The following is an 11,459-nucleotide window of genomic DNA, read 5'->3' as shown; positions in this document are numbered from 1 at the left end:
TAGATATAAAAAGGCACTAATTTTATATTGTGTTTGATAAGTTAGACAGAACATAACAAACAATTTATTATTATACTAAAATTTTAATTTTATCCTTATTATTTTAGCATTTTAATATCAATAGAGAGCATGATAAAATTGTAAAAAAATTAGTGTCTCAAATTAAAAATTTGTGTATCAACATTTTAGAGAAATATAAAATACATATTTTTAATGGAAGCTTGTGTATAATTATATCTTTCATAATTTTTGTTTTAATAAATAAACATTATACATGTACTCCTGTGTACTCCCGTATCTATTTTTTATGGAAATATATACCAAAAACAAACACTACCTACATGAACAGTAGACGCAAGTACTGCTTAGGCTTAGATCAAAATTATTTTTTTTAAGAGATGGTGCAATGCGGGTTAAAGGAATCAACAAGGTAACTTTCTTAATCTTATATGTTTCTTAATTTATGTCAATTATTTTCTTTTTCTCTTAACAAATTTATGGTGTTCATATATCATAAAAGATAACCCATAGTATATAAAATTCATAGATTGTGCTGTGCTCGAGATCCTTTTGAATTTACAGAAGTTCCTAATTGGAGAACCTATCTCTGAATTTTTATATATAATTAATCGGCCAGATATAAGTATTCTGCTGTTCGAACTGAAGCATAAGTTTGTATTTTCGATGGGTGTGAGAATTATTAGATGAAGACCATGTAGTAGATATTGTCATTGATGTCGGAGACAGAAACAAAAAGGTTTGTATTTTTTTTCTGTAACTTGTGTAATTTGTAACTCAATTTTTTTTTCTTTTTTCTTTGATCTCTTACTAATATTATTGGTTTCTATTGATTTGGGTTGAGTATTTTATTTGGTAACGATCCTCGTTCATGTGATTGTGATCCTCCACCATTTGTGATTGGACCTTAAACAGAAATTGCCAAATTTGTAGCATTTGTTCACAGTCTATAATATCTATGTTTTGGCTGACTATATAAAAAGAGAGAATCTTTGATTTTGATTTTGATTTCCTTTAGTATTTGAGTTGAGTTCATAAAACTAGAATTTCCTTGGATTCTAGTTAGGAATAAAAATATGGATGGATCCATATAGTGAAGATATGGATTGTAACACAACTATCAAGCTCCAATATTTCTTTGAATGTATTGAAGACCACTTTATATGATAGCTCTCTTCTCTAAGTTTGAATGTGATATTTTGTTATTATTGTTTTCTTTGCATTATTTAATTACAAGTCTTTATTCCAAAATTAAAATTAGTATTCAAACATCATAAATTTCAATTGTAAGATCATCATCCGACAAAGACACAAATTGCCATATAGTCATGATTTTCCTCAACGTTCCAATTAAAAGCTAGAAATCATACAAACTAGTAGCAAAAGTGATTAAAACAAGAAACATATTAAGAAGAAATGTAATAATATCGATGCAGAGTGATATGTATTATTTATGTATAATAATGTTTGATGTTGAATGAATAATGAAAGTCATTATTTATGGATCCTTTGCTCTCATTTTTTCAAAGAAGTTAAAGAATTATTGTATACAATATAAATAACAATTATTAATATATAGTTTTTATGATCAATTTCATCGTTCATCTCCCTGATAACAATTTTGTTCATTCTAATCCTTCAATTGCACTTTTAAATTTGCCTATAAGTAATGTAACATTAATTAGTTGCGGTAGACATTTTTCTCGCTCGTTACTTAAGTGGTAATTCAAATTTTTAAATTTTGTCCTTAGTCATAAAATACATATTATTATATCATTTTAATTTCTTAAATATTTTTTTAATTACAACAATTCAGTTATTGAAAAAATATACGCAAATCATTTTCTTTTCTCAAAAGACGTATGTGCCACTAAATAGGAAATAATATTTAATTTGATCCTTAAATTTATATACGAATTTTAGTTTAATTTTTGAATTTTTAATTGTTTTTATTTAATCTCTAAATTTTGTGAATGTAATTTATATTAGTCTTTGAAATAATTTTTTACGCATACTTGATGTAGATAACCGAATATACATTAAATTCTATACTCAAATAGCTCAAAAACAACTTTGTAACTGATATTTATTGAAATTTTTTCATCCAAAATAAGTGATACAACATCAATTTTAAGTTACTTGAGTGCCAAAACTAAAACATCGTCGTTTTATAAAATTTGAACATGATATTTGTGTGGTCTATATTAATATTCTATTAATATTTGTGTGTTGAAACTTATCCAAAAATATTAAAAATAAATCTTCTCAATTTTTTTTAATAATTGAAAGAGTAAAATGTAATTTTTTTATTAATTTTATAAGTATAACAAAAAACCATAAAAAAATATTAAAAATTAAAAATTATATTTTATCTTCTCAATTTTTTTAATAATCGAGAAGATCTATTTTTTAAAATATTAATATCAGTCACGTTTACAAATTTAAAAAATAATTAAAAATTTAAAGATTAAATTAAAGTTTGTGTGCAAATTTAACACCAATACTCAATAGGGATCAAGCTTATATATATATAGTAGAGATTAATGCATGTGTTTCTGTTGCATTAAAAAAAAAATAAAACACTCTTTTATAGTTTTATATATTTATTTATTCTCTCTCTTTTTTTATCCTTTTTTTTTTAATATTCTTGTTAATGTTGTCTTCCCCGAATCAGAAGGTGCGGTTGTTTTTCTGAAGTCCCTACGGGGCACCCGATAAAATTGGTGCTCTTTTTCTTAACCTTTCTCTTCATTTTCCCTTCAGAGAACACAGATCTACACACCCTTTTTTTGTTTTTTTTTTTCTTTTCTTTTTCTTCTTAACAGGAAAAAACAAATGGCTGGAAATTCAACTTCTAATAATTCGGCAGCTTCAGGTAACTTGAGCTTCAGTTTCTGAGACCCTTTTGCTTGCAATTCAATAAAGTTTTCATCTTCATGATCTCTGCATGTTGTGCCCATCATTTTTTTTTATTTTTTTTTTAAATTTTCTCAGCTGTAAAGTTGTGATTTTTGAATTTGTTGAAATTCTGAGAAGAAGGTAACCAATGATAAATAAATAAAAATGTGTGTGTGTATGTTCAGGAACTAGTAATATTAATGGGAATGGTGAGAGGCAAAGTTGGGCTACATCACCTTCCACTGTCTTCAATCATTTTGGTACAAGTGGACTTTCTGTGGCAGTTGCAACTGCAATCACTCACCCTTTAGGTTCTTCTCTCTATCTCTTACCTTCCCAAATATTTGGAATTTTTATTCCCAAAATTCAATTTTTTTTTAATTTATGTTTGGTATTGATTGGCTGTTTGGTTGGGTGTCATTGGAACATTTGTAGCTTGTTTTGATTTGATTATAAGCAGCTTTGAATCCAACATAAAGTTAGTCTAAATGTATATATTAACTGTTTGAAGAACTAATAGGTCTTGTATATTTGTCCCTCTTGGTTGTTTTGCAATTTATATTATATCCCTTGTTGTTTGCATTGCAAGAAAATGATTGTTGTGTTAGTGGATTCAATTGAGGATAACTCAACGCATATGAATGAAAGGCGAACCGGGGATAGTTCAAATGAACGATATTTTCTGAAATTTAACCATAATGCAACCTATTTTTCGCATAGTCAAGTTCAAAAACAGAAAATGTAGTTTATAACAATGTAGAACTCTGTCTATGTTTGTATTTCTTGTGGATAAGCATGGTTCATAAGTCGAAGCTGCATTTAGGAAAATGTTTTAGGTACTAATGAAGTCAATGGTTTCGATGAAGATGCTGTCAAAAAGAAAAAAGGATGTTATGTAAAAATTGGTGAAGGCTAAATGAGATTGAGACCTTGAACATGTTTAGAAGATACTAGTGTATTTGGGATCCGGAAAAACTGAAAACAAAACCGGTAAGAACAGCTAAATATCTTGCTTTTACTTTCTGTGCAGATGTATTGAAAGTAAGGCTGCAGATGCAACTCGTTGGCCAGAAAGGTCCTTTGACTGGAATGGTAGTGTGCCGAGTTCGACCTTACCTATGAATGACCTCCGTTATCACATTATAGTTACAGAACTTTTATCATTTAAGCATTTGTTCAGGGACAATTGTTTTTAAGTGTGGTGAAAAACGAAGGACCAAAGTCTTTGTATTCGGGCTTGACACCTGCACTAACAAGGTCAGTTCTTTATGGAGGACTACGCTTGGGCTTGTATGAACCCTCTAAGCATGCTTGTGATGTTACTTTTGGCTCCTCGAATGTTTTAGTTAAAATCGCTTCTGGCATGTTTGCTGGTGCTATTTCGACTGCACTCACCAATCCAATTGAAGTTCTTAAGGTGTGTTACTTTCTTGTTTTCTTCTAATTTAGTTTAATTCTTTTTTACCCTTTTTTTTTTCCTTTGAAATCATATTCCACACAATCAGGTGCGTTTGCAAATGAATCCAGAGATGAACAAGAGTGGACCGATAGTAGAGCTTCAGAGAACTGTATCGGAAGAGGGAATCAAAGCACTTTGGAAGGGTGTCGGCCCTGCTATGACCCGAGCAGCTGCCTTGACTGCATCGCAGCTTGCTACATACGATGAAACCAAGCAGGTCAGCTTCAAACTGTATGATTCTTTTTACTTATATCTTAAGCAATTCATAGAGAATACTTCTGCTCTATTGTTCTTAATCCTCATCCTAATTTAGTTCTGTCCTCATTGTCAATACTATTGTCTCTCTGCTTTCATAATTTATTTTGCATTTTTTGTATGCAGCTTTTAGTCAGGTTTGCATCTCTTGAAGAAGGATTCCATCTACATCTGATGTATGGCTCTCCTTCCAACTCTTTTCCTTCTTCGGATTCTTGGTGTAAATTGAATCATAGTAAACTGAATATGGTTAAGAATCCCCAATTTATGAGCAACAACTTTAGATTAACAACGACTGAAGAAGCTTGGAAAAGAAATTTGAATTATAAAATTAGGACAAATTAAATATGTTCCGGAACTGATGATACTGAGTGCAACATATTGAAAACTAATATCTTGTTAAAAGGTGCCTAACTAATTTTGTTCATATGATTAACTTAGATCAATATTATTTGTCTTTAGACTGGCACAAGATTCAATTCTGATCTAACTGTAATTCTACCCTATATAGCTCAAGCACAGTTGCTGGCATTTTGAGCACCATCGTAACTGCTCCCATAGATATGGTTAAAACTCGTCTCATGTTGCAACGTGCATCGAAAGGTTCTAGGCTCTATAAAAGTGGATTTCATTGTGCATACCAGGTATTCATGTTGTTTTCGCTCGTATCGCCCAAGCCTGCCATGAAATTGCATTTGTGTTTTAATGCAACTTTTCATTTGTGGTTCAGGTCCTACTTACAGAGGGTCCAATGGCACTTTACAAAGGGTGAGTTTATGTTCACTACTAGCATTCTTGGGGTTCAGAGCATGCATATTTTGTTCACATAGTTTTAATCTATACCATACCGTTCTGCCAGGGGCTTTGCGATATTCGCAAGAATCGGGCCACAAACAACAATTACATTTATATTATGTGAAGAGCTAAGAAAACTTGCTGGATTGAAGGCAATCTAGTACCATAAACCAACTTTGATTAGAATGATTCTTGATAAGTGCTGAAGAAGCAAGCTACTCTTCTTAGTTCTTGCGAACAAGTCCATTCTTTTAGATAGATTTTTATTCAGTTAGTTTTGATTGGTGATTTGAGGTACATACCCCAGAAAACAATATCACATTTTTTTTACTGGCAATCAGGTAAATTCTTTTAAGGGATCCATTCTAATCTTAGTATGTTGTTGTTATTGTAATCGTCGTCGTTGTCGTCATCGTCATCTCCATTGTTTTGCTGGAATAAGTTCCAGGGTAGTTGCCAGTAAAGGAGTCTAGGGTTGTTTTGGTTCCCAAGTTCCAACCCTTCTATTACTATGATCATTGTATTACAAGAGGGTACTCTTGTTTTTGTATTATTATTGTCATTATTACTGTAATAACATCACTGTAATATGGAAATTACATTAGTCACCTCCCCTCAAAAAAAGGAGGGTTGAGTGAGATTCAATATTATTTTTTTGTATATTAATAGTTTCCTTGTTATGACTCTCAAATAGTAATATATTGCCTTTGGCTTAAGATATTTGATGAATACTCAAAATTAGTTATCCAATTAGTTATTGTATACTATTTTTATCTATATTTATACTTATTATTTTATATATTTTCTAAATAAAGCAATCAGCTACCAGGTTAATTAAACGTTTCAAAGTATAATAATCAAAATCTGTCATCACAGAATAATCAATTTTTTTCCCTTATAGTAGCATATAATTTTTCTTTCATAAATACCAAATATGCTAGTATAACATAGCCGATTGATGATTAGTTTTTGTGTGTTTTATATAGTATGGTTGTTTAGGTTAAGTTTAACATGTCTATTATATTCACATTTATTCATTTTCTGTAATATCCTCTGCACAAATTTAAACACTCTTAACAATGATATGTAGATTAAAGTTAAAATAAAGTAGTAGTTAAAAAAAAATTGATAAACATAATTGTACTCAAACTTTCGATTTTAGAGTCTTTGTTAAGTGTGTAAATATATATATTTTGAACGAACTAAACTCTAATTAGAGTAGACCATGATATTCCAAATCACAGCAACATATTTATGAATGCTTGTTACAATTAATGATTTCCTGAGAGTCAGAGAAAGTTACTGCTACACCTACACTATAGAACATCAATGACACTGACGAGACGAATGTGTCATGGGTTTCCATGATCCATTATTATGTCAACTTGTATTCATTCATTCATGATTCATGTTTTCCAATTTCAAGGTACCACTGCCTTCCTAATAATGACCGCAAAATAAAATAAGAGAAAATATTATTTTAGTTCCTACCGTTTTAAATATTATCTCAAAAAGTTTAAACGTCTTATTTTAGTCTAAAAATATTTTAATCAAATTTAATATTATCTCACCGTTAAATTTAACACGAATAATTAGTATATTAATGAATAATACTATTTTATTTTAGTAACTAAGTCGAACCACTAATGATTATTAATTAAAAATTTTTTCTTTCATTCTAGATCTTGATAACTGATTGATAGAATTTTAATATTTTTTTATATAAAGGACATCAAGAAAAAAATTATTACAAAAAAAATTATTTATATTTCTCTAACACATAAAAAAATATAATTTAATAACAACGTTATTAATATTTACGTCACGCGTTTCATTAAGTATCTGTATCAAATTTGTTTAATGAAGGATAGTTTTTTATTTTAAAGAAGATCTTTTATAGCATGAATTTTAAATCATTTTACATCATCATCATGATCTATCTTTTCATTCTTTTGTCATATCATTGAAAACATTCTTTCATTTGTTTAGAAGCTTTAATTTTTAACTAATTTTAAGTGGTTACCACATTTAAGTTTTTTTTTTATCAATGTAATACTCTCACTTTTTAAAAATATATTATTTTACTTTTTTATTTTTTATCTAAATATATATTTTTTAATAAACCTAAAAAATAAAAATTACTTGTTTTAAAAAGAAAGAAGTTATATATATTATCATTTGATAATACAATCCGTCCAAATAATTATCCAATGAATTAATATATAACTTTGAAGTAATATAAGTGAAAGTTAATCATGCTTGCTCGTGTAATCTAGGGTCTAATATAAGACTTTGGAAGGAAGCATATATTAAAAAAAGAGAAAAATGTATGTTTATTTCCATTAGATCAAGTGAATTTTTTGCTCAAAATGTACGGCTGATAAGAAAACCTTTACAGGATTCGGAGGAAAGAAAAAAAATTATGTTCTTCAATGGTAAGAAACGGGAGAGAAGAAAAAAAATTAATTATATTATTTTATAATAAAGATAAAAATGATAAATATTTAGTTCATTATTATATTTTTTCTTATCTCTTCAACTTTCGGTTTCTTTTCATTTTCAAATAAATATTCGAAATTTAAAGAGCAGTTTCTCAAGTTATGAAATGAATCCATTTACAATTAGATGCATACTTATAAAAGATTCTTCATGATTACGTGTGACCAATTAAATAATTTTTAACACTATTTTTTTCTATAAATAATTAGTCAATATTTTATTTTATCTTCAATACAGTAGCAATCCAAACCATGTTCACTTCTCCTTTTAATTATTTGTGAGCTAATTATTAGTTAAAAAATAATAATTTCTTTTTCTTTTTCCTCCTTTTAATTAGTAGTAGTCATAAATTATTGGTAACTTGCTTTAATTAAATAACTTTGATTTGTGTGGTTGCAATTAGTTTTAATTACACAACATACGTTTTGCCTAAGTGGGACACTAAAGCTTGCCTATAACCAAAACTAATCCATTTCTTTAAAGCTAAGTCACTAGTTATTATTTCCGAATCTTATTATTAGAGATTTGGAGTAAAATTTTAAAATAGTTTTTGAGATTGGCGTCGTGTATTAAAATCGTCTTTGAGATTTCAATTACATTAATTACGTCTTTGAGATAGACAAAAATGCACCACGTTAATCCCTAATCCATTTTCTATTAACGTCGTGATGACATGATTTGATAATGTGGCGATTAGTGACACGTGTCACTCTATGATTTGGCCACGTGTAATAGTATGATGTGTTGACCAGTTAACATGCCGTGACACGTGGTATGTTAAGGTAGATGGTTGCGCCACGTGTCACAATACTATTTGGCCACATGTCTGTTTGTGTCACGTGTCATAATAGTATTTGTCCACGTTGTTAGGTACCAGACAAATGACACAGCAAAATATAGAGATGAAAAATTAGAAATTTGTATAAAATATGGAAATAATTGAATAATTTTTTTTGAGAATTACAACTTCTCTCTATCACAAGGAGACTACAATAACACTCTCTCTTGACAAAAGGAGAACACACTTCTCTCTATCAAATATAGGAGAAAACTACTCAAAGAAATCTTATGTTATTCTATCTGGATGACTTGATTGAAATGAATTAAAGAAAAACTCAATTTATAGGTGAGTCTCTTCAATATGAACCATCCATCAATTAGAGGTATATAATTCTTTTCTTTTTCAACCATTAAAATCCTAAGGTTATAAACTAGGATTGTTTATTACCTTTCATTTTATTTAGTTATTATTTATTTATTTATTTATTTTCTAAAATTAGCTTTACTAATTTTCACAATCTCCCACTTAAAGCTAATTTTGATAAATTTTCAAAATTCATGTTGCTTATGTATTCCATAGGCCGTATGAGGATCTACACCATTCAAACTTTTCTGTGTTGATTGGTTTTGTCATGGCATCTGCTAGGTTGTCTTTAGTGTGAATCTTCTGCATATCAACACTTCCTTCTTCTACTACTTCCCGAACAAAGTGATATTGTACTCCAATGTGTTTTGTTCTTGAATGAAAGGCAGGATTCCTTGCAATGTGCAAGGCACTCTGACTGTCACAATACACAGAAATCTTCTGTTGTTTGTGCCCGAGTTCTTCTATCAACCTTTGGATCCAAATAGCTTCCTTGCATGCTTGTGTAGCTGCCATATATTCAGCTTCTGTAGTAGATAAAGCCACAACAGTCTATAATTTAGATAGCCAGCTTACAGCTCCTCCTGCAAGTGTAAACACATAGCCTGTAGTAGATTTTCGTTTATCAAGATCACCTGCAAAGTCTGAATCGACATATCCATTGACAATGAATTCTGATCCTCCAAAACATAATGCAACATTCGAGGTTCCTTTGATGTATCTAAAGATCCTCTTAACAACATTCCAATGCTCTTTACCTGGATCTGCCATAAATCGACTTACTACCGCAACTGCTTGAGCAATATCTGATCTTGTACAGATCATGGCATACATAAGGCTTCCCACCGCTGATGCATACGGTACTCGAGACATTTCCATCCTCCCTGCTTCACTACTAGGGCACATACTTGAGGATAATTTGAAATTCATAGGAAGTGGGGTTGAAATTGGCTTACATTCTTGCATATTGAAGCGTTGCAAGATCTTCTTCAAATAATTCTTTTGCGATAGCCAAATCTTCCTATCTTTTTTGTCTCGGTGAATTTGCATCCCTAAAATCTTGTTTGCTGGTCCCAAGTCTTTCATATCAAACTCCCTAGTCAACTGTGCCTTCAATTCTTGGATTTGATCTTTGTTGGGACCTACCACCAACATGTCATCCACATACAACAGCAGAATGATGAAATCATTATCACCAGACCTCTTGTAATAAGTACAATGATCTGAACTAAGTCTGTTGTATCCAAGGCTAATAATGAAAGAATCAAATCTCTTGTACCAACACCTTGGCGCCTGCTTTAGACCGTACAGAGATTTAGTTAACCTGCAAACCAAGTTTTCTTTTCCTTTTTCTTCAAAACCTTCTGGTTGGAGCATATATATCTCTTCTTCAAGTTCTCCATGAAGAAAAGCAGTCTTTACGTCTAATTGCTCTAGATGTAAATCAAATGCAGCACATATAGCCAAAACTACTCTAATAGTAGTTAGTCTCACCACTGGAGAAAATATTTCATTGAAGTCAATACCTTCTTTCTGAGCATATCCCTTGACAACCAATCTTGCACGATATCGTTCCACCTGATCATTACTATCTCGTTTGATCTTGTAAACCCATTTGTTACCAATGGCTTTCCGACCTGCTGGAAGTTCAACAAGTTTCCAGGTATGGTTCCTATGTAATGCCTCAATTTCTTCTTGCATTGCTGTCATCCACATAAAAGCATCTGGATTGCGCATAGCCTCCATAAAAGTTGTTGGTTCTCCATCTTCTGTCAAAAGACAATATGCATCATGGTTTGTCAAAACATAATTTGAGTGCCATGATGGTGTTCTTCTTTGTCGAGTGGATCGACGAACTTCTATGTCATTGGCCTCTGCTTCTTGTTCTTCGTGCTGTGGTTCTGCTTCAGAAAGATCACCTTCTCTGCATTTTTCATCTATTTGAACAGTGGTTATATCTTTAACAGTGCTGTCATTTTCTTGTTCCTTTTGCAATTCATCTTCTGCAAATATCACATCTCTACTGACAACTACCTTGCGGGCAGTGGGATCCCACAGGCGATACCCCTTAACTCCGTCAGTATAACCCAAGAATATACATTTTCTAGACTTTGGGTCCAGCTTTGTTCTTTCCTGGGAATTGTACATTACGTACACAGGACAACCAAATATATGTAAAGAAGAATAATTAGGTGGCTTACCTTGCCACATCTCCATTGGTGTCTTCAACCCAATTGCAGTTGATGGTGACCGATTTATCACATAACAGGCAGTTTTAACAGCTTCTGCCCAAAAAGACTTAGCTAAACCTGTAGTTTGCAACATAGCTCGTGCTCTTTCTAGGAGAGTCCGATTCATTCGCTCTGCTACACCATTTTGCTGAGGCGTATA

At 30.9% G+C, this 11,459-nt stretch overlaps 1 protein-coding gene across 1 annotated transcript; it reads left to right on the top strand.

Annotated features, from left to right (window-relative positions):
* Window positions 1-2,575: 2,575 nt before the first annotated feature.
* Window positions 2,576-6,091, top strand: LOC112755472 (uncharacterized). Its single transcript, XM_025803591.3, has 9 exons — window positions 2,576-2,893; window positions 3,102-3,227; window positions 3,947-4,008; window positions 4,097-4,333; window positions 4,422-4,592; window positions 4,757-4,806; window positions 5,142-5,274; window positions 5,361-5,398; window positions 5,490-6,091. The coding sequence occupies exons 1-9, from the start codon at window positions 2,854-2,856 to the stop codon at window positions 5,584-5,586; spliced, it is 954 nt and encodes a 317-aa protein (XP_025659376.1). The 5' UTR covers window positions 2,576-2,853; the 3' UTR covers window positions 5,587-6,091.
* Window positions 6,092-11,459: the final 5,368 nt, after the last annotated feature.

Source organism: Arachis hypogaea, chromosome 2 (assembly GCF_003086295.3).
Source record: "Arachis hypogaea cultivar Tifrunner chromosome 2, arahy.Tifrunner.gnm2.J5K5, whole genome shotgun sequence".
NCBI classification, from domain to species: Eukaryota; Viridiplantae; Streptophyta; class Magnoliopsida; order Fabales; family Fabaceae; genus Arachis; species Arachis hypogaea.
This window is presented reverse-complemented; position numbering and strand designations above follow the sequence as displayed.